The sequence below is a fragment of the Cyprinodon variegatus genome, unplaced genomic scaffold (assembly GCF_000732505.1).
Source record: "Cyprinodon variegatus isolate N-32 unplaced genomic scaffold, C_variegatus-1.0 Scaffold249, whole genome shotgun sequence".
NCBI classification, from domain to species: Eukaryota; Metazoa; Chordata; class Actinopteri; order Cyprinodontiformes; family Cyprinodontidae; genus Cyprinodon; species Cyprinodon variegatus.
Window position 1 is genome coordinate 983409 of NW_015150702.1, and position 23039 is coordinate 1006447.

A 23039-nucleotide genomic window follows, 5' to 3' on the forward strand; every position below is an offset into this window, starting at 1 on the left:
CTTTGAATTACACTCAGTAAATATCGTATTTAGTTGTGTGAAGGTGTCGATATTATGCGATTTGTGCGTGTCCATTCCCGCTGTCCCTCCTGTTTTCCCTCCTGCCTGCCCCCACGGGAAGATCAGATGAATTTCTAAGGATGCAGATGTAATGTGGACCAACACATGGGGTCAGCAGCGCAGAAACAGTCACTGCTTTATTGGATTAATGTGGTGTTTGTGATGTAATTGTTCTTGAAACAATTAGTGTGTCAAATAGTGGAGAAATAAACTAAAATAGTCGTTAAAACATATATGTGTCTTTCTTGTGTAATATTGGAAATGTAAAGTTTGCTTTAACATTTTCCTTTTTTTTTTTTTTTTCACTTGACTTTCTGGGGGAATATTGATGCCCTTTTCTGCAGGTCTCTTCATAAGGAGTGGCCTCTCAGAAATCATAAAAAGGCATTTTTGGATGGGGAAAAAATACTAAAATTTTGTAAATCCCCTTTCCTGTGGTTCATTGAGCCATATTTGATTATTTAATCATACTTAACGGCTAAAAAGTGGATGTTGCCGTATAGCGACACCAACATTAGGATAATCCTTGTATTGCTACCCCAGCATGTTGATGGCATGCACTAAAGTTTTAAGGTCTACTATAATGCATTTTTGCAAGTCCTTTTCATACTGCATATGACTATATTTGACAGTCTTTTTCTTCCATTTACAAAATAAATGCAACCATTTTTTACAGATTATGTAAGACAACCAAACAAGAACTTCCTGTAGTTGATAACTGGGATAAATTGGGATTTAGCAAAGAAGAAAATGAGCAGCTTAGAACCCAGCAAGTAGGGTCAGGATGATGAAAAATAGGAAACATTAAAATGAAAAAAGTGGAGAGTAAGGGATGGAGGGTTGTTACAGGTAGCTGAAGGTGAAAGTGCAACCATTATTTGTAAGGGGGACTGCAGTATCCCACCGTTCCTGTGCAAAAGACAGTATAGGTATTGTTAGAGTGCATTGCATGGGTTGTGAGACTAACCTGTGTCTCACATCTGAGAGGAACTACTTTATCAGTTTGAATATGCGGTAAGGTATAGACAGCAGCATCAAGACACTGGGATCCATTGCACAACGGTGGAAATTATGTTTCAACTGTTTTTAACTTTTATACAAGTTCAATTGTTCACTGTTATTGCTACTGGGGACTGTTTAGAATATAACCTGGGTTATTAAAGATGTTTACAATAAACTATGGCTAAATGTCAAAAATATATTTTCTTTTAATAGTGACCCTTTATTATAGTTACTTGGTCTATTTTATGTAAAAAAAAAAATAAAATAAAAAATGTGTTCCTAAAGGGTTAAGCGGAGGTGGGCACATTTACTTGAACTTTTAGAAAAAGAACCCTTTATTTTTACTAAGCGTTACTTTTTAACACTTAGTTGAGGGAAAGCTTGAATTTCCTAAATTTGCTTGAGAAAAAAAAAAGTCAAAGTAGTTTTTCTCTTCCTCGATGAAAATGTTTGGGTATTCTACCCACTTCTGCATATTGCCAGCAGTTTGTGTTTGAATTGTAGCTTAAGCCTCCCCTTGCCAGTTTTAAAGATTCACCTCAGAAATACCCCACGTGGTCTTCAGACGTTTCCTTAATACATTTATATTACTTAGGCTAAATTAGGAAATAATATTAGGAAATATATTTACTGGTTAACTAACACGGTAATTATTGTAGCCTGTGAAGATTTAGCATTCAACCGGTAGGTGGTGCTGTGGTACATGTTCCGTATTGCATGTCTATGTGTGCTTAATATTGCCACCGTCATTCCCGGTGGTTAACTATCATCCTTGCTTGGCTCTCATCTTTCCGAGTTCTTTCAATTTTTCCTCACCAAAATTCGTTTAACTCTTACAAGTGCAGCCCCAAATACTAACATAGTCAGCAAGTATGTTTCAAGATAAAGCCTTGAATTTGATTCAAACCTCGGTCATGTGACATGGAACTGAAAGGTTTGGTGTAATCAAACGCACCCAGGTCAGTGACAGAAATGGCCACCGCGGAAGTAGGTGAGTTGATTCATTTGCAGATTCCGTGAACATGTTTTTACTTTATTTTTCGTAGGCATTAGATTCTCATATTATCAAATAATTTAGAAGATACGCCTTTTGCACCATGTTTAGAAAAATACACTCTATACAGTTGTTTTTCTATTAATAGGAAGCTGTAAGCTAACAGCTAGCCTTCTCCAGCTACATCAAGATGTTGCCTGAAACACTTGCAGGTGTCCTTTGCTTTTGCTGTTCATTGATGGCATGACCATGTCATTTTACATTTTTATTATTTGTTGCGGTGTCTGTTATTTTTCTCTATTGATTTTTATCAAAGTATTTAGACTTCTTCGTCATAATCTAGACAGTGAGATGGTTTGTGGATAGAACACCAGATAGTAATCCTTAGACCTTTGGGACTTATTCCAGAACAAAAGTGATGGCATCCATCCATCCATCCTTCCTTCCATTCTTCCTTCCATCTATCCATCTTTCCTTCCATCCATCCTTCCATCCATCCATCCATCCATCCATCCATCCATCCATCCATCCATCCATCCATCCATCTTTCCTTCCATCCATCCATCCTTCCTTCCATCTATCCATCCTTCCTTCCTTCCTTCCATCCATCCATCCATCCATCCATCCATCCATCCATCCATCCATCCTTCCATCCATCCATCCATCCATCCATCCATCCATCCATCCATCCATCCATCTATCCATCCATCCATCCATCCGTCCATCCATCCACCCATCCGTCCGTCCGTCCGTCCCTGCATAGCCTTTTTTAAAAGTACCTCTAAAAATTTAGGTGCTCATTTCAAATAGCACATAATGTAATATAACATAATATTGACAACATCTACAAACAAACAGTGAAACATAAAAACATTAAAAAATTTTACAGTTCTGTTTTTGACATAACCAGAGTTTGGTTTGATTTTTGAACATATTAAAACTGGTTACAGACAACAGGAAATGAGTTCCAAACTGCAGATCCTCTCATGGACAGAGCACTTTGCGCAAAAGTAGTTCTTCGAAACGGGACCTTACAATTTAATCAGAAGCCACTCTAGTGAATTTGCTATTGCCCTGCAATCTCTGTCTGCAATTTCCTAATGGTGTAGGTGCATACTCATTTAAGCACTTAAATTTAAAAAGGTTGTAATTTATAAAATTATGAACGTCCAAAATGCCAAATTTAGTCAAAATGTGAAAGTCGTGGAATCTGATTGTCTTTTCATATAAAACCTTTAAAACCTGATTATAAAGACTATTGGTTTGAGTATAGTTTGGCTAGTCTGAGACCAGACCGTAGCTCCTTAGGAAAAAAAGTTAGGGGATCATGGAGTTCAGAAACATCTCAGAAGAGGGAACTGTTAAACATTTCTAATTATTTAATAACCGTTTTTAGTAGATCTAATAGTTTTGCTGATTTTATCAACATGGCTCCTAAAATTTAACTGAGTGTCTAGTAACAGCTCCTTTACATTGAACTGTTATTTCTTTTTTGCTAATTTACACTTAATTTGTTAACAGATAATAAAAAGTTCTATTAATGTGTAACCTTTTTTTTAAACAATGTTTATGTCAAGCCTGTACCCTTATGGCGGGTTATACGGTTCATTCATTCAATGATCGGTTATCGGCCGAATCACTCACTCCAGGTATCATTATCAGATTGGATCGGAACAAAAACTGGATTGGTGCATCTTTATGTTTCTATAAGTAGTATTTTTTATGCTATTTATTCATTCACTCAGTTTTCTCTTTGTTTTATTGTTTTTTTAAGTTACCCAAGTCTGATGTATTAAATGTTTATAACAATGTACATGATCAATTGATCAACCGTTTTCTCAGGGGTTGTTACTAAAAAAACAGAATAATTAAGCAATAGAAGCATAACTAGACCAGGCATGGCGTGAGACCGCTGGACAACAAATGAGTGAAATTAAAATAAAGTCAGCTAAAAATGTAAAGATTGAATTACCCTTCCTGTCATTCACAAATACCTTTTTAAATCCCCTTAAGGACAAAAGCTGGACAAAACTGTTCAACCCATTAAGAAAAAGCCTCTAAAGTTCATGCAGCAACTGGAGGAAATGTAATCTTCTTCACAAGTTTAAGCTTCACTTTTCTTGTTTTTAAATAGACTTAGACTTCTCAACTTTATTTATCCCTTGGGATTACTCCTTCAGGGAAATTCTAATCTTAGAGGTTTATATAGATAAAAAGAGTTAACGCAAGATGCCATTAAAGATAAAAAATACAGCAGACAATATATAAAGAGTGTATATAGTACAAAAAAGAATAAAAAAAGAAAAAAGTTGTAATGTCCTGGAATATGTTTCCCTTAGATATAAAAAATATCTGCACAGTAGAGAGCTAAGGGAAGACTACACAGTATTAAATGTTCTTTCTTTTCAGAGATTTCTAAAGATTAACAAAAAAGTGCAATGTCTAATGCCAATGACGAGTATTGAAAATGTGACTCCCCATTCTTGTGTTTCTGTCAGAGCGCAGACGAGGTCAGCTTGCTGCTCTGTCCATAGCAGCAGTGGTCATCATGGTGGGAGTCCCTCTGTGGTGGAAAACCACTGAAACCTACCGTGCCTGGTTACCTGTCAGTCAGATCAGAGAGTTGGAAAAGCTGCAGGTTTGTCTCTGGCTTCATCAGTACCTTGTGTGCTAATTCATCCATCTTTCACATTCTTACTCTGTTTCTATCTCTCAGCTCCAGCTGAGTGCAGATGTGGAAGTCGTGTTTGCTCGTGGGACCATGATACCAGAGCAGCAGAAGAAGGTGCCTCTGACTCAGACCCATGAGGAGGATCATGCAGTAGATGGTGACATTTCTTAAACTTTATTTAGTTTAATAACCTTTAGTATCACACCTGAAAGTTTCACACTCTTGTCTTAAATTTTTCTGGTTCTAGAGGATACGGCTTTAAAGTACAGATATGAGACAAAATATCGTACGGCTACGATCATGGAGGAGGACGCCCTGAACAAGCCCACTGCAGCCCGTCAGTTTTCCCTTCTATTTATTCAATATTATGTTAACGTTTGACTTTTTCACTCAACAGAACAGAACAGGTGGTCTCATTAAGCTTCTTTTTTCGTTTATAGAGGCAGATCTTTCTCTGCACATGCTCAGTGAGAGTCCATGTGGTTCTTTGGTCATATATGTCATCCCAGAGTCTTCTCCGCTGCTGCCTGAGGTGAAAACTGCTCACACTAAAACATTTACTTCTTGTTTATTCAAGTACTGTCTGGTTTGGTTACCATTTAAACTTGGAACGATAAACAAAACATTCTGTTGTAAATTATACTTTAAATTTTGACTGTTTTGATTTTATTAAAATCATTTGACACAATAGATCATTGGTTCATTGATCCCTATCTTTCAGAGGGGAGCTGATTGAATAAGTTAATGATACTCTTATTTATATTCCATTGTACACAAAGGTTGTGTGTTAAACCGTAAACTTAAAAAAATGGCATAAATAACAAGGGTATAGCAATTTAACAGGCAGTAAACAGTATTCAGAAGAAAACATTTAATTTAAAAGAAATGTGTGTTTAAAAAAGGAAAGGTCAAGACAAATATGATAAAGGCACATTTTAAAAGAAGACGATTCTGTAAAATGTAACCAAAGCTGGTTTTAATCATGTATAAAAGATACTTAGTTTTTGTCCTTTCAGTGATTTTAGAAGTAAAATAAAATAGGAAAGGTTGTGTTATGCTGCAGGTTCTGCCAACACTTGATCAATGTATTATGTGTTTGTTATTAAACCTCATATATGATTATTTATATCTCCTCTACAGTTGTTTATACTGAACAAATAATTATATCAATAATTAAACTTCCAGGATGTCAATGTGTACATTGGTCAGCGACGGACCGCGCTGCTTCGTGTTGGTGCCCAGACAAGAACAGCTAAGACGATTGAGCAGCTGCTGGATCACCTGCAGCCACAGATCAAAGAGGTACTGAGAGTGATGTCTTTCAGCCGCGCTGACATCACTGCTGCACTCAGCGACAGAGTCCGTTTCCATCCAGGGAGCAAAGAGAGCATAGCTGACAACATGAGAGCCTTCAAATCCAGTCCAGGTTTGTTTATCAAGTCAAAAAAAAACTCGATGTAATTTCACCTACAGCCTGTGTGTGAGTCGTTTCATCATCTGTTGACTTATTCTTCCTTTTAAGGTTATGAGATAACGTTCAGCTTGTTGAACCCTGACCCAAAGTCTCACCGGCTGCACTGGGACATTGAAGGTGCTGCTGAGACCTACATACAGCCTTTACTTACCAAAATGTCTGCAGTGGCCAACTTTAGCATAGATTCTCAGGTATGTCAAAAGTTTTCACATCCCTTGAACATTTTCACCTGGCAAGCAAAACCCTCCAACTGCTTTATGGCGATAGCCTGATAAACCAGACTAAATGTAAGATTAAAGGTGTAATTTATTCTGGCTCCGATGAATGAGACATCGGAAGATTGTAGATGAGAACAACCTGTTGTCTTTCACACCGCTGTCTGTGCCTATTGGCCAACGCTCTGATGAATGAGCGCAACTGAATGTAAACAAACAGCCTGTCTGTAAAACAGCGAATATCAAAAATATCAATAAAACCACAGTAATCTTGCCATCTCCTAAGAGCTTTAGGAGATGGTCAGAGTTTCAAAGACTGAGAACTCAGATTCTAAGTTCTTATGTATCCGTAGTGTTTGATTCCTGACTAACGAACAGCCTGCTGGGCTCAACGTATTCATCCCGGGATTCACCAGGATTTTAACGGGTTCATTTCGATTGATTATTTTGAAACATATTAGCTTGTTTAAAAAAATGACAGAATTGATTGCATTTTCTTAAGTGCCAGGTGGGAACCTTTGCACTCTCTCTTTGTACACCCAAAAATTTGACGCACAAGCGGTATCACATGTGTTGATCCACTATGAATATTCAAGCTGGCTCACATTAAATACCTCAAATCGGTACATTGGACATGTAAGCTACGGCTGAAGCGCTTCCACAGTCGCCATAATCAATGCTCCCTGCATAGTGCTGCTGTTTAGGAAGGAGCTTGGAGCATGACTTATTTGTGTTAACTCGTTTAACGAGAAAAGTAGTCTCAGTGGTAATTGTTTTCATAGCACAAAATGCTCCAAATTGAATAGCAGTTGTTAAGCTCCTAAAGGAAATGCTTTATGCAGAGTTGAACCGCATTGTTCTGTCAGTAAAATAAAACCTTATTTTCTATTTTTTGCTTATTCAGTGAAAGGAATTGGGCTATAATTAATGTTTATGGCCTGTTCACACTTTTGTATAACTAGTTTTTCAAAGGAATTGCATAAAAAAAATCTAAATATAACTTTCAACTAATCCAATGGTTGAGTAATCTGAATAGTTACCGTAGATTTAAAACAATAAATGATTTGTTGTGCCCACATAACAAGGTTTTCATAAATAAAGAGAAGGGTTTTTTTTTTTAATGAAAATGTTATTCATTTTGTCAATATATGGTTTTCGATTAAAAGGTGTTTAATTGTAACTCACTAATCACAGGCCCTGTAATTAATAATGAAACCTCTAGTTTTTCCTAGTTCTCATCTCTAGAAAGTGGTGGAGAATCGAGTGTAAGGCAGCTGACATAGAGCAGTGCAGATCTGTTTCTAGGCAACTGTGACAGCATCACACAGGGTGCTGAGGTGGTCTCGCTTAGATCTGTGCACCACGACAATTTTGATGGCATTAGGATTTCCTGTGTTTTATTTTGTTCCTTCTTGTTAGCTTAAGTGTTAATGTGAGTTTACAGACGCATGTATCAAACTTTTACGATAATATGAGCTATTTTGTGTGAAAACATTTTAATCCCTGATCTAGATTTAAATTGAGATTCTCTGGATTTAAAAGCTAAATACGTTCTCAGTCGATCTCAATCTGGTTTGACTTTAAAAAATTAAAGGTATAGACAAACTCCACAGGATCTGCAGCTTGCAATGAGGAGTGGATCTAAAAAGTATTGATCTGAAAATGGCATGTTTTTATTCGTAATAAAGTTGAAAGCTTAGCAATGCTTCATGTTGGGCTGTCACATGAAACTCCCATGAAATACAGTGGAGTTTGTGTTTTAAATCATTATGAAACTGTAAAGTTGAGGTAACCCATGTGATATAAATGCCTCTAAATTCAATTAATCTTACAGACCTTGCACTACGCCATGCTTGGTGTCAACCCGCGCTATGACAGCAGCCGCAGCGCCTACACACTCAACGCTGACAGCCTGGCACATGTCATCAACCCAGTGGAGGCCAGACTCGGTAAAACTGTATTATTTTATTAGTAGTGTTATTATTAGTTGCAAATGATAAAAACAAATTAAATATATTTGTATTGTTTTTAAGGACGGGACTATTTATTTGTGTATTATTTTCAGGCTCCAATGCGGCGTCTTCAAACCCAGTGTTGAACTTTCTTCTGTATGTCCCTGATGCTCATCATTCACCTCTTTACATCCAAGATCACCACAAGCAGGAGGTGCCCTCCAACGCATTTCACTCTCCGCGCTGGGGTGGAATCATGGTAAGATTAAAGTGGGATGCCTAAAGTGTGAAGTGGATCAAAACTTTTAGAAGTTTCTGAGTTTGTTTTTTTTTTTTTTACACTGATTTCATAAAAGTGAAGAAAAAGCTGTATTTATGTTTTAAAGTGTGATTAAACATGTCATTCTGTACTACTGGTTTTCCTTGTTTACACAACCAACATTTAAGCATTGTCTTTTTAATAAGCACCATTTCTATTAATCCAACTGAGTTGGAGGGTTTTTTAGCTTTTTTTAAGATCAAATCTCAGCATCTCAATTCCACCAAATTTGAAACTCTAAATATATATTGATTATTTTACCATTCAGAGGTGGATTTGCTTTTGTGCTCTGTATTATCGTCCTGCTACATGGCTGAGTTTGCTTGAGCTTAAAGTCAACCTAATAGGTTGATATTCTCTTGAAATATAAGTGCAGTTAAAAGGCTTTCTGCACATCACCAATGAGCTTTAAATGTGCTTAAAATTTTCGGAATGAAAGTGTTTACCTGTGCTTTTAGGTTTATAATGTAGACGGTTACTATGGCCCAGAAGCAGAGTTTCCGGTCGATATAAACATCAACATGGCTAAAGTCATGGGCGTCTTCCTCGCCCAGCTTCGGTAAGTGTTAAAATACATTCATTTTGACAATTTATTTTATTTACTCCTCTGTGAAGAAAGTATTTTCCCCCTTTAGAGATTTCTTCCGTTTTTTCCCCGTTTTTTTTGCAGCACTTGTTTTAGATAATTCCCTAATTATAATGCATGATGCAATAACATGAATAAACATGAAAAGCATTATTTGGATGATGATTTATCCATTATGATGCAAATCTATCTATACCAACCTGGCCATACGTAACAAAGCAATTACCCCTAAAGCGCTTAGAATGACTTTAATGACCTTTAGCATAATTGTCCTAATTCAGTCACTTTGGTTGATTTCAAGTTATGAACAGCATGTTTATGATCATCCTTTATTATCTAAGATGAGTGTTTAATCCAGATCTTGTCAGGGCTTAATTTTGTTCTATAGTCAGCCTTGCTCCTACTCCTGAAACACTGTCCTCCTCGGTACTAATGACTTGACATTATCTTGCTAGATTTTGAGGTAAAGAGATAAATATCAGCGTTTAGTTTTGTTTTTTTTCTTGTATCGTTGGCCAATACGTGTATCCAGCAGGCATGCATTGAGATCATGTGAAGCACATGCATCACTGATCTTTCAGTTTCCTTCAGGCTTACAGCAGCTGGTATCACCAGGCGGTCTCCAATGCAGGTAGTAACTAGGCTCAACCCTGCTTAGCTTTCGAGATCAGACAAGATCAGGCCAGACAGTAAGCCCAGTTTGCTATCCATTGCTAATATTTTGTTTGATTTGTTAATAAATGCTTCATTATTTAAATTGAGAATTGTGAACTACTGGGTGCCTTGATGTCCTCACCACAGTTTTCAGGCATCCCAACGCTTTGTGGCCCTCTAAAGACTGATGGACTTCTGGAATTTTGATTTTTTTTATTGTCTTGATGTTTGTTTACTTTTGCCGATGGGTTGCTTTTTAACGTCTCTCAGCTGTCAGAGTAGTCTGTTTAAACCTTAATATCTGCAGGTCAGGTAACATAAGGCAGATAATGGTTTGTTCTGTGAGACTCAGTCCAGATTTTTTTTGTTTTTTTTTTGTTTTAAGTGTACTTTATTCCAATTTCTTCCATATTCAATGTAGTACATAAGGGTCAGGATGGTATGGATAGTTTTTTTCCCCCTCTCAATGAATTAAATCATCACTGATCTTCTGAACAGAAGAATTGTTTGAATGGGGACAGCAAGTCTCCACAACACTGTTGAAAAGAGGTAACTTTTCAGAGCTGTTGTTTCCATCAGACTGTTGCTGGGTGTGCAGTCATCAGCCGCTCCCCCCGGCTTCCTGGTGGCACCGTGCGGCACCGCAGGACTAGCTGACTGGGAGCTGGACCGCCTCATGTGGAGCCGCTCAGTGGAAAATATAGCAACAGCGACCACAACAATCACCTCTCTTGCACAACTGCTCGACCAGATAGGCAACATCGTCATCAATGACAATATTGCTGAACAGGTAAAATATGCATGCATCAGATCATTAATATACACAGATTTATGAATCTGTGCAGAGTATTATCTGTTCTCTTTATTCTTTGTCAGCATCTAAAGGGTTTAGTCCAATCTTTGGCTGCAGCTAAAGCTTTACATTTCTGACCAAAAGAAATGGCTTTCTTCTAGACAGAAATCCATCACTTCTGTCTTCTATAAAATTTTTGTTTAAAGCAATGCATGCAGATAATGCTGCTTATATATTTTTTCTCACCTAGACCTACTAACAGACACTGGTTTTCTCCCTCTTCTCCAGTGTGGTCATTGCAAATAAAAGTTCAGATACATATTTCTGAAACTTTTCAGAAAACATCTACACCACCTACATTTTTTATTCTTCATGTCTTTTGTAACAGACTCGTGCATCATTATGGTTGCATGTAACCTGCTGGGGCAGCCATAATCTTCAATTGTTTGTTATGAAAACTGCTTTATGTCAGTGAATTATATGTGTATAAGGGCTGATGTCAAATATTAAGTCTTAAAGCCAATATTGGCCGATAGGGATAACATGCTAATAATAAAGCGCATCTTTATTTCCAGGTACAGGATTTCTGGGCAACTGGGTTCTCTGTCCTTTAATGGATTATGAGAGTATAGAGAGGAACTGACCCCCTTTAATCTGTCGTTAAATCTCAATAAAATATGTTGAGGTGTTGCATAAAAAAATTCTTAAAGGTTAAAAGGATTTGAATATTTTATCCAGGCACTACATATTACATAGCTTTCTCCTTTAATGTGTCTAACCTGTTATTCCTGTCACTGTGTTCCAGGTGTCCAGTGCGGTGACGTCTCTGCAGCTGGCTGTTGCAGAGCTGGAGGCTGGAAACCTGGGATTCGCCCTGCAATTCAGTAAGGAAGCCATCATGGCTTCAGAGAAAGCCTTCTTCGACCCCTCACTCCTCCATCTACTGTATTTCCCCGACGACCAGAAGTTTGCCATCTACATACCTCTCTTCCTGCCGATGTGTGTCCCTATTCTGCTGTCTCTGCTCAAAATGGCCTCTGAGGCTAGAAAGAAACGCAGAGAAAAGCAAGCCAAGAAGGATTGAGGGCCAGGAGATAATGTGTGTGGGGGAGAAACATTTTATCCGTTTTTGTTGGTGGCCTTGACATTTGGTTGCTTATTTGAGCATGAAGAAGGTCTTCTTTACAGTGTTGATGTTTTGGGATTTTTCTTGTTGGCCATAGGATGGGTCTTTGTTGCAAGTTTTTATGAAATGACTACTGGAACTGTTAAAAGCTTGAATTCTTGGAAATACATACAACTTTTATATATAAACTCTACTTTCTATTGTAAATTATTAAGAATAAAAGACCAAAGCTGTAAATCACGTTTTAGCTCTTATTTTCTGTTCCCTTTTACACAAAACTTTTTAAACTTCATTGTAGGAGAGTTTTTTTTTTAATAAAAACAAGTCTAATCAGAGGTTTTAAAAGGTTAAGTAAACATTGAGATGATAATTCAACTTTAACTTATAAGGAACTGAAAACACAACAATGCAGATTAGTGAGGAAAACATTTAGGGATTTAACCGGACATAGAGATTCAGAAGATTTTATTTATAAAGCCAATATTTTTGTATTGTTTCAACTGGATTTAAATGTTCAAAAATTAAATGCTGCGTTTTCATTATACATATGTGGTGTAATAAGGAAACAAATATTTATATAAATATTTATCAAACATTCTGCCGTCTTGGCGAGGGGGAAATCCATTAAAAAACTCTCATAACAACTCAAAATGATTTTAATAATGATTACACACCTGTGTTTTATTCTAAAGGGGATCGCTGTAATGAAAAACAAAGGCTTACCTATCATGTTGCCATCCACAGCCATGTTAAATTAAAGGAAAGCCAAAGAAAAAAAAAAAAAGAATTAAAACAACCAGGTATAGCAGAATTCGGAAAATAATTAATTTCTAAATAAAGGCAGAGCCAATGAACATGAAACGATAATAAAAGTTATCTTTTTAAACTGTATAATTATATTATTGAAATTATTTGGAATATAAATGAATAATGTTATTTTATAACATCCTTAAGAGCCGTAAAAAGATAAAAATGATTTTTGACGGCATTACTTTATAGCATCCAGATTTACAAAAAAAATAAAGTGCCAAGGTTTTTAGCCAACAAGTGTTTCTAGAGCGGTTGTACAGAAAGTAGAAGATTAATCCAAGTGATTTCTACATATTATTTTTGTATTTTGCAATTAGTTTGCTGGATATATTCAATTAGTTATCTTAAAGTGAACTTTACGACATTGCTGTAGAAGAGGTCCAGTTCGATAATCAATTAATATTCATAATAACTGCTCAAATACAAACTAACATTTTGTTATCAGGATGTTTTTATCATGCATTAATGCATTCTCACTTATTGTTTTCCTGTTTCTCTTTTTCCGTCTCTAATTAGTCCCGCAGACTTGAGCCGATTGTCCTGGAGGGTTATCCTATGACTTTTGCAAATTTCAGCTATCATAATTTGTAAAATATTTAAGCTTTTTATCACATTTTTTTGGTCCATATAAATAAATGGTATTCTGTCAAAATTCCACTAAAACCTCAGCTACTTTGCCCTTTTACTACTTGTGCACACTTTCTGCTAGAAATACCATTCAAATTTTAAAACGTTTCCGCACCCTTCGGCTGTTAATGTTTAACTCATCTTTTTGCTACCTTTTATAGTTTTGCTTCAGTGAAGCTTCAAACTTTTAAAGATTTTTTTAAAGGTTTTTGGTTTTATAATGGAAGTCAATGACGGAAACTTTGTGATCCTAGATTGTGCCACTCTAGCACATTTTACTTTTCGCAAACAACTTCTGCTTACTTGCTAAATGTTTAAACTACCTATACAAATTATACATCAAAACATAGTTATTTTTGTCAGGATTAAGGAAATGTAACCCTTTTTGGTGTGGTATTTACAGTTTTTCTACAGTTTAGCCTAGACCACCAACAAGTCCAAACTCCCTCAATAGAAATCCAATGGGGGAATTTTCAGAAATCACAGACGAAAATCGAAAATGACATATTTTCGTATCCCCACCTCTTCTCAACCATTTGATTTACAAACATGAAACTTGGTATAGGATATCTTCAGACCCTTTTGGCACTCTAATTGAAATATTTTTTTCTGTATTATTTATGATTAAGCTGTTTAGCTGACTTGTTCAGACACATGAAAATGTTAAATCTGAGAGAAATCCTCAGATTGAAATCTTTCAAAACAAACCACATTTTTACCTCGTCCCTGAACACATAGAAACATGAAAGTTGGCATACTTGTTCATCTTGATGATTCTTATGGTCTAAAAATTATTTCCGTATCTATTATGGTTTTTCATTTATTAAACATAGTTTAACACAAACTCTTATCCAGTTTTCAAATTTAGCCAAGTTCCCTCTGTGGGCCGGGTCTTTTCAAAAACATTTTGAACAGAAACAGCCCTAAAGCTTCATTTCTCAATATGCAATGAATTAAACGGTGCAAGAATCATACCGACATGACTTATTATGCCAAAGTTATTGGCATTTATTCGGCACAAGAGGCGAACCAGTGAATAAGCCATGGATAGGGAGGGAGACAGTGCCTGAAAAACCCTTTATTTTCCAATGGATGCCTCCCAAGCTGTTTAATGAACAAACATGAAACTTCTAGCACTCATATTAAAGGAATTTTGCCATGCAGCTGGGTTGGATCTATTATAGTATTATTCTTATGGTTTTTAAATTAAATTAAGTTTATTTATATAGCGCCAATTCACATCATTTGTCATCTCAAGGCACTTTACAGTTCACCAGATCATACAGTCAAATTGAGTTTTCTATCTACGGAAAAACCGGATTAAATCGACTCATTGACTCGAATGCAATCCCTCACACTAAGCATGCTTGTAGAGACAGTGGAGAGGAAAAACTCCCTTTCAACAGAAAGAAACCTCCAGCAGAACCAGGCTTAGTGTGAGCGGCCATCTGCCGAGGCCGACTGGGGTTCAAGGAGACAGAAGCAGAGATGCAAAAAGCAGCTGTAAAAGGAGGCCCCGTCCAGGAAACACACAACCAGGTAGAAGAGCTCTGAGACAGTTCCCATGTCAGTGGATAAAGAGAGCACATCCAGCCAGTCACAGTCAGAGAAACAGGACTACACTGGAAAACAGGCTGATCTCTTTTCTGTGCTCTCAGACTTGCACACACTAGCTCATAATTTTGCGGCATGTGTTGCATTTCTAAACTTAATTATAATCAGCAATGCTTCGGCCATATTTGCTTCTCTCTGATTCCTCTGTTTTCAGGAAGGCCATTGAGCTTTTCTTATTTCTAATTCCTAACACTTTACCAAAGTTTGTGTTTCCAAGTTTAGCTTATTTCTGTTTAACCTTCTGTCCATATTTTACATTACTTCAACTTCTCAACACACAAGCCTCTTAAGTAGCACTAAGCTGCTCATTCAAAACCACATTCTTCAACATATTAGTCTCTATCCTTAAACTAAACCTTTATTTTTTCAACCAGATAAGATTAAAGATTTTTTTGCTTATTTATTTTCTGATTCTTAATATGTTTTAGCCTATATTTCCCACATTGGCTTAAATCTGCTCTCTTTCTGGACAGGCATTAAGCTTTTCTGTTTGCTACACGACATGTTTCTGCTGTTGGCTTCAGCTTCTGCTATTTTTCAACAAAGAAACTAAGCATGTATCTTTTCTTCTATTTCATATCATTTCAGCAGTTTCAGCCATTTTCAGAATTCTCACAGCTGTTTCGCAAAACAGCAATTTTTCTAGTAACATTTTTATCCAAGGTGTGGATTCAGTTTATCTTATTTTAGCGGTGGCTGTGTATTTGTAGTTTAATTTGTAGTTTTAGCAGTAGGTCTCTCACGAATACTTAAAACGTCCTTTTTTTTCTGTTCTAGTGGGAATAAGGAAGTAACTTAAGGTGATTACGTAAAACAGCGTCACTACATGGCGCTAAGTTCGCCATTAAATTTAGAGCAGGCAGCTCCTCAGCCTTTAGCAGCCGTTGTAAAAACCGAAGGTTTCCGCAGCTGCTCTGCTCATTTCCAACCGACGTTTCCCGCCTCTGTTATGAGATAGCTCTGCCCTATTAGCCTTTTGTTTAGTAGCTCACTTAGCTCGCGGTAAGGTTAGCTCGTTTTGCGCTATCATGTCCGGGGGATTCGCTAGAGGACCGACGGGGAGCAACGACTGTCGGATATATGTGGGGAACCTTCCCCCAGACATACGCTCCAAAGACGTCGAAGACTTGTTTTATAAATATGGATCCGTCCGTGATATCGACCTGAAGAACCGCAGAGGAGGACCGCCGTTTGCCTTCGTTCAGTTCGAGGATCCGAGGTGAGCGGCGGCATTCATTCACGGCTAGCGTTAGCTCCATTGTTAGCTGGATGCTACACGCTAAGTTGTTTTAATGTTATATGTTATAGATGTCAACACAGACTATGTTACCTGTTAAATCCCTATTGATCACAATGTTTTTAACACTTTTAGCATTATTCGTAGTACTTTTTGTTAATTTGTTGCGAGCAAAGCGTCGGTTGCTTGCATGTGGCAGGGGTGAGGCCTACCTGCAGAACACGCACGCTTTGCTAGACTCCTTAATACAAGTTGTCATGGTGATAAATAATGGTCTTGGTTTGCACCCTGCAAAGCATCTGAATTTTTATATCAATAAGTATAATCGTCTTCGATTGCTGCTTTTCTCTGCCTACATGGTGCCATTATTTTTTTAAAGTCTGAGATCTCTTATCCAGCTTAATTGTGAAGGAAACAAATTACTGTGAATTTTTTGTTTTTAAACATTTAAACATCAGTTTTTACATATCCTCAAAGAGTCACTCAGATAAATTATTAAAAGTTACATTTTTGAAAGGTAAATGAAGTTGATTGCTATTTGTATGAGCAATTACAATTTGGAGATGATCACGTGTATCTCTACTTAAAATGGCTTAAAGTACAACATAAGATTATCAAATGGAGAACAATGAAAGGTGTCTTAAAGGGCAATTTTAAGGAAATAATTGAACACCATCACAATACGCTCCATATTACAATCCCCTGCTTTTAGAGCTTTAACATAGCCAGTCTTTCTCTAATCCCTATGCTTGCTCCCAGTTTCACTTTGTGTTTTTAATTTCACATGCAAAGGTGCAAAAATAGCTTAACCTATCACAGTAATGAAAGTCTGTGTTTAATATCTTTTCACCTGTTGCACCTTCTTGCAGTTCTTCATTGTTGGATATGTACATTGCTTTTCAGGGATGCTGAGGATGCGGTGTATGGGCGAGATGGTTATGATTACGATGGCTATCGGCTGCGTGTGGAATTTCCTAGAAGTGGAAGAGGGGGAGGAGGAGGTGGTGGTGGAGGAGGAGGTGGCGGCATGGGACCATCAAGGAATCGGTATGGTCCCCCATCCCGACGCTCAGAAAACAGAGTGGTTGTGTCAGGTGGGTAAAGCCTTTCTGATCTAAACTTTTATACTCCCTTTTTCCTTTATAAATTTTTTTCACAGTGCTTGTGTGTTCTAAAGTTCTCCAAAATGTATTCCTTTTCAATGTTAGGTCTTCCCCAAAGCGGGAGCTGGCAGGACCTGAAGGATCACATGCGAGAGGCAGGTGATGTATGTTACGCCGATGTCTTCCGTGATGGCACAGGTGTGGTGGAGTTTGTGCGCAAAGAAGACATGACGTACGCTGTGCGTAAATTGGATAACACCAAGTTTCGTTCTCATGAGGTACGTAATAAGTCTGAGGTAAATGAATTTGAGGAGGGGCTCTTGGACGACAGTTTGAAGTTTGTTCATTTAAATGAAACAGTAAGTAAAGACGAATGTGAAGTCCTAATTAAAATTTACATTGGGATAAATATTCTTTCTTATTTAATACAAGTTTACATAGTTTATCTATGAACATTTAGATGTTGCAGCAACAGTACGGAAACTAATTTACTTGTTTAGTGCCTGTTATTATTGGTTTATATTTTGTTTTTCTTCTGTAAACCAGATCTCAGGTTGAACTCGAACTGGGGAAGAAGTTTTGTCTAAAACAAGTTTAACACATCTCCTAAATCCAGGATGGCCTGTTTGTGGTGTTTAGTTGAACATGCCGGTGTTCTTTATAGATGGTAACAGTTGGGTTTGTGTTTAGGGAGAGACGGCCTACATCCGCGTGAAGATGGATGGCAACCGCAGCCCCAGCTACGGCCGCTCTCGCTCTCGTAGCCGCAGCAGGAGCCGAAGCAAGAGCCGATCCCGCAGCTACTCCCCACGCCGCAGCAGAGGATCCCCCCAGTACTCGCCAAGGCGCTCCCGCTCCCGTTCTCGTTCTCGCACTTAGACCTGTCTGAACAACAGCAGCGGTGTACCTCAGAGCCAGAGAGGAGGCGGTCACGTTTAAAATCCAATGTTTCCTCCCAGGATCATCTCTCACCTGTGTGCAGTGTTGTTTTGTGCTTTCACCCACCCCTCCTTCTCCCATTTGTGTCCTTTTGTTTTATTTTTTATTTTTTTTGCAGACCTGATGGTCTCCCCATACTCCTGTTTGAATCCCCCTCCCCTTTTCCTTTCTGTTTCAGCTATCTATCCATCCTCGTCTAGTTCGTATTTCTTTATTTTCTTAAATTCTTTCTCTTTTTGTTTTTGCCATCATCTTTGACTTCTCCCTAGCATATTCAACTGCCCTTTGACCTTCTTGTGTGTTTCTCTGTAGAATTCAGAGGAACAGGATAGGATGGGAAGAGAGGAAACTGTTCATTTTAGGATAAACAGGAGGAGGAGGAGTCAAATGTGGCACCAATGGTATGATGGCTGTGCCTTGTCAACTGTGAAATCTACACTTTAAGGCTTTAGTAAATCTCTTTTCCTTTAAAACACTCAGTTTACAGTTGAGTACTACTGTTGAATGTTACAGTAATGTTTGCTGTATTGTTTTATTTGGGGACCCTGAAAAAGTTTCTTTTTTTTCTTTTTGTAGACATAGTATTTTTGGATTTGATTGTAGATGGTGTCCCTTTTTTATCTCTAAGTAAATTCCCTGGTAGCTGAATTGATATTTTAAAAATGTTTTCCAAAGGTGTGATTCTAACTCACCTCCTTCTCTTTGGTTCTGCTGGTTATTCTAAAGGTTTGGACTGGGCTCAATGTCTCACCTTTCCGGATCCGGATTCAGGATCAGATTAGGATTAGGCTTCAGGATGGATACATGGAGCACGACCCCGGCCCTGTCCACCTTACCCCAGCTAACGGGAAACCTCATAGTAAAAGATACATAAATCAAACTGAATTGGCTTTCAGATTATCCAAATTATTCCTTCGTGTTTGCTTTGGGACCTCAGAGATGCAGTTACTGGCGGCAAAGAGGGGAAACCATAATTTTTTTTTTTTTTCAAATTTTTTGCTTTTTTCTCGTAAAAAGAAGAGCAAAGCTTGGATAGGATCCAGTAGGAGGGCTTGGAGGTGCAGGATGGATCTACACGCGTAAGGAGAGTGGTAACATGTGGGAAAGATTTGACTGGGTGGGGGAGGTAAATAGGGAAGGTTACCTTTAAAATGGTATGTGACTTTTCTTAGGTCAGTGCTTTCCAAAGATGGATGATTTCTGATTAATTTTTTCTTGAATATATTGTTCAGTATTTCACTGCTTTATTCTCTTTTAATAAAAACGTTCAGTAACCATAAGTGATTTGTTTGTTTTTTCCCTTGCACACCACACATCACAACATTTCTATTATCTGCATTTGGGAAACTAGCTTTTGTATGAGGCGATATGAATTTTTTTGTTTTGTTTTTTTTTTCTTTTCTTTTGGTACCGGTAATATGGTTCAGGTTATCTGTAGGTGATTCTCCCAACTATCTAATAATTTGTGTCCCAGGCAGAAATATGAAAAACATGTTTCTTTTTCTCTTTTATTCATGCTGTTATTACTTTAAACAAAGATGAAAATACAAAAAAAATTAAGATATATATTCTGTCATGACCATTAGACACACTACACATGGAGTAGTAGCTTGATGCAAACAACTAGAAAACCGATGGTTCTGTTAAGTGATGCAACCTTTAATAATGCGTATAGTCAGTGGTGTCAAAAGTACACACATTTATTACTTAAGAAGTATAGATAGTGCAGTTTAAAAACACTGGTAAAAGTTGAAGTATCAACTTGACCTCTGTACTCAAATAAAAGTGAAAAAGTATGTGCTCCAAAAACTACTTAAGGTATAAAGTAACCTTTAAAAAACCAGCCAGATGCCACTATATTAATTGAAAGCTCAATATAAATATAAACATTAAACAGAAGCCAAAAGTAAGGAGTAACGGTTTTTTTTATGTAAACAATAGAATTAGTATTAGTATTTGTTAGAAATGTATAATTTTGCATAACTTATGATTAGCCCTTTGTGCAGGACACCAGTCCCTAAAGATGTGAAAACCCAAAGCATGATGCTACCATCACCTTACTGTGTATCTGTACCCTACTAATTATGTGATAGATGCATTGAGTTGCTTGAAACAGGTTAATCTGTCACTGTTGGTCATTTTGGAATGTATCAAAAGAGAAACTGTATTTGTATAGGTCCACAAGAAAAGAGGGGGAGTGTTAGCCTAGTGGTTAGAGCTGTGCGCTTGTATGAGAATGTTGCAAGTATCTGGTTTAATCCCCACAGTCTGCACTAACCCCACACTACTTAAATTAATTATCTTTCTGCTTCTGTATCTTGGCTGGGCTCAATATAATTCCAGTAAAAAGCTAACACAGCAACGTCATTCAGATTATTTAAGAACCATAGTGTATGTAAACCTAGATGATATGAAATCACTCAAAAAAAAAAAGACCCCTCACTCTAAATGAACTAAACAATGTTTATAGAATAGAATATAAAATCGCTTTATTGTCCCACCATGGGGAAACTATGGTGTTACAGCAGCAAAAGATTTTAGCAAAAGTGGTCACACAAATGTGAAAAGTAAATAAAATGACAGACTAGTATAGAGTAAAAAAATAAAATACTATCAAGTGTAATATTGTGTATCTGGACAATAAATACCAATTTTACAGTAATGGATATGTTTATGTTTTTATGAAGTCGATACACATTGACCCTGAATCGTTGTTTAGTTTATTCTCATAAAATTAACGTTCAGTAGTATGTGTCTAAAATTTACTTGCCACTCAAAATATGGCGGGCTTGCTTGACGCGATGTTTATCAAAAGATACATCGGTGACGTCTACTATGACGCAGAAGGGGAGAGCGGTGCAACCTGGGTGGAAATAAAATGCGGGCCTTTTTCCGCGAGTAGAAATTAACCGTCAGCTGGGAGAAGGCTGAACCTTAGCCAATCACGGGCAGGAGCAGCTCCAGGAGGAGGAGCGAGAGAACCACGCGTCCTTCAATAAATGAAAGAAAAACTGTGCAGTTCCTCAAGCCGTGCATCTCTCAACACTGAAACTTCTCTCGGAAACGGTAAGAGTTATTTCAATAATACGCAGTACGCCTTGCTGGGAATGTCTAAATCACAGCAAATGCAGTGGGAATACTGGGAGGTTTGCGACTCTCCTGTGCTGTTAGAGCATACAAAACCGCATGATGCACTCTGAAAACTTGACTACAAAAGCTAATGGTGGCTGATGCATCCTTTCTACCAAAAGCACTGAATAGAAATTTATTTTTCCCCCTTTAATATTGAGTTGTCTTTAAGGTAGTAAAGGGATGCAAAATCTCCCCACTCCCAGCTGTAAAATACCACAAGAGGGCATCATGTCTGACAAGAAGGCCGTGATCAAAAATGCAGACATGTCTGATGAAATGCAGCAGGATGCAGTGGACTGTGCCATGCAGGCGATGGAGAAGTACAACATCGAGAAGGATATTGCTGCTTATGTTAAAAAGGTATGTATCCCACCTGGAAGTTGATAAATATCCCTTGCAAAGGACTATAATTTTGTTTTCTCTCATTTCCTGCAGGAATTTGACAAGAAGTATAACCCCACATGGCACTGCATCGTTGGCAGAAACTTTGGCAGTTATGTGACACATGAAACCAAACACTTCATCTACTTTTACCTGGGCCAGGTGGCTATTCTGCTCTTCAAGTCGGGCTAAAGTGTACGGTTATGCGTATGCTGTCGCCTCTCTGCAGACATGCCTACCTCCTGGTCCACTGCCCTCATTTGTCAATTACTTTGTGCCAACTGCGAAACGACCATCAGAGATGAGTGCTAACAGCCATGTCTGGACAAATGATTCAAAGGAAGTCTAAGCGTTAGGATCCATCTGATGGTGGCCCCTGGTCGGCGTTTGTACATCTTACTATCTCAGTTTTCTCAGTGTTTTGCTTTTCCGCTTTGTGCCGACCTGTACATTATTTCAAAGGAATTTGTCGTGAAATAACTTATTTTTTCCGTGCATTAAAATGAGCAACTGAGTTTGTGTTCTATTGCCTTTAAATTTTCAGTGATATCTTGTGGACTAAAGATACCAGGACTGTTGCTTAAACCTAATAAAAGCTGTGACCTGCAGAGAGCTGAAGAAGTTTCTACGTGCTTTTACAATTCCTGGTTATGCCTGTGAAGATCCAAATGTTGCTGTATATCTTTAAAAGAAAAAAATGGGATTCCCTGGCATTGATTCTATCCACACATTAAGAAATGTTGAGCACAAACCAACTTTGACCATTAAATTGTTCAAATGATGTCCGTTTTTTCAACCTTTTTTTTTGCGTGAAGTATTATGCCATATTTCTTACTGATGGGACTAAAGGTGAAGTAGTTCTCACCAAAATGGGTTTCTAATTTATTTTAAACTATCGGTTGCAATGTTTTAAACTTTTCTATAAAACAAATTGACTCATGTTTTGGGAGCTTTTTTTTTTTTTTTATAAAAAAAAAAAGGTAAATTTGTTTGTGGTAAGGCTTGAATTGAAAAGTTCACTAGGAACAGATATATGTAACACAAAAGTGGCTCCATGAGACTATTCTCATTATGGATAAATATTTCTTGGAGGTTTTTATCTTAGATTTTACATAAATCATTCTTTGGAAATTTCAGCTAATTGGCTTGAAAGCATCTTTAAACACCATGAGGCATAATGTAGATTGTATTTAGGTCCCAGGGATGGCTAGGGGGGGGACCAATTTGCGTGGCCAAAAGAGAAAAGGTGCCAAAATCGTACAGCCCATCTACACTCTATCAGGAACATGACTGAGCATAATGTCTGTATTTCCAAATCAAGACCTTGCTAATCAATGCATTTACACATCC

General features: G+C 37.5%; 3 protein-coding genes across 6 annotated transcripts; all 3 read left to right on the forward strand.

Moving 5' to 3' along the window:
- Positions 1 to 1902: 1902 nt before the first annotated feature.
- pigs (phosphatidylinositol glycan anchor biosynthesis class S) lies at positions 1903 to 12074 on the forward strand. Its single transcript, XM_015382108.1, has 12 exons — positions 1903 to 2053; positions 4555 to 4694; positions 4773 to 4884; positions 4975 to 5064; positions 5168 to 5259; positions 5913 to 6153; positions 6250 to 6392; positions 8251 to 8365; positions 8482 to 8627; positions 9146 to 9246; positions 10507 to 10717; positions 11526 to 12074. Exons 1-12 carry the CDS (start codon positions 2035 to 2037, stop codon positions 11802 to 11804), a joined length of 1689 nt encoding a protein of 562 aa, XP_015237594.1. The 5' UTR covers positions 1903 to 2034; the 3' UTR covers positions 11805 to 12074.
- Positions 12075 to 15738: 3664 nt separating this feature from the next.
- On the forward strand, positions 15739 to 19456 carry LOC107089377 (serine/arginine-rich splicing factor 1A). Of its 2 annotated transcripts, XR_001481436.1 has the most exons (5): positions 15739 to 16116; positions 17038 to 17228; positions 17343 to 17515; positions 17928 to 18577; positions 18903 to 19456. XR_001481436.1 is itself a non-coding variant. In XM_015382124.1 (4 exons), the coding sequence occupies exons 1-4, from the start codon at positions 15926 to 15928 to the stop codon at positions 18114 to 18116; spliced, it is 744 nt and encodes a 247-aa protein (XP_015237610.1). In that variant the 5' UTR covers positions 15739 to 15925; the 3' UTR covers positions 18117 to 19456. The 2 variants fall into 2 exon arrangements, 1 of the variants encoding a protein (XP_015237610.1); XM_015382124.1 differs by having other exon boundaries at positions 17928 to 19456.
- Positions 19457 to 21086: 1630 nt separating this feature from the next.
- LOC107089378 (dynein light chain 2, cytoplasmic-like) lies at positions 21087 to 22380 on the forward strand. Of its 3 annotated transcripts, none has more exons than XM_015382125.1 (3): positions 21087 to 21242; positions 21478 to 21668; positions 21744 to 22380. In XM_015382125.1, exons 1-3 carry the CDS (start codon positions 21176 to 21178, stop codon positions 21879 to 21881), a joined length of 396 nt encoding a protein of 131 aa, XP_015237611.1. In that variant the 5' UTR covers positions 21087 to 21175; the 3' UTR covers positions 21882 to 22380. The 3 variants fall into 3 exon arrangements, with proteins under 3 accessions (XP_015237611.1, XP_015237612.1, XP_015237613.1); XM_015382126.1 differs by having other exon boundaries at positions 21105 to 21242; positions 21482 to 21668; XM_015382127.1 differs by having other exon boundaries at positions 21128 to 21242; positions 21512 to 21668.
- Positions 22381 to 23039: the final 659 nt, after the last annotated feature.

Excerpts from the sequence above, each read along its gene's own strand:
- pigs (XM_015382108.1), top strand. Across the intron at positions 5,260-5,912 it reads CTTCTCCGCTGCTGCCTGAG|GATGTCAATGTGTACATTGG; the intron begins GTGAAAACTGCT and ends TTAAACTTCCAG. Across the intron at positions 6,154-6,249 it reads AGCCTTCAAATCCAGTCCAG|GTTATGAGATAACGTTCAGC; the intron begins GTTTGTTTATCA and ends CTTCCTTTTAAG.
- LOC107089377 (XM_015382124.1), top strand. The coding sequence starts at position 15,926 with ATGTCCGGGGGATTCGCTAGAGGACCGACGGGGAGCAACGACTGTCGG. Across the intron at positions 16,117-17,037 it reads GTTCAGTTCGAGGATCCGAG|GGATGCTGAGGATGCGGTGT; the intron begins GTGAGCGGCGGC and ends ATTGCTTTTCAG. Across the intron at positions 17,229-17,342 it reads AAACAGAGTGGTTGTGTCAG|GTCTTCCCCAAAGCGGGAGC; the intron begins GTGGGTAAAGCC and ends TTTCAATGTTAG.
- LOC107089378 (XM_015382125.1), top strand. The coding sequence starts at position 21,176 with ATGAAAGAAAAACTGTGCAGTTCCTCAAGCCGTGCATCTCTCAACACT. Across the intron at positions 21,243-21,477 it reads TGAAACTTCTCTCGGAAACG|GTAGTAAAGGGATGCAAAAT; the intron begins GTAAGAGTTATT and ends GTTGTCTTTAAG. Across the intron at positions 21,669-21,743 it reads TTGCTGCTTATGTTAAAAAG|GAATTTGACAAGAAGTATAA; the intron begins GTATGTATCCCA and ends CATTTCCTGCAG.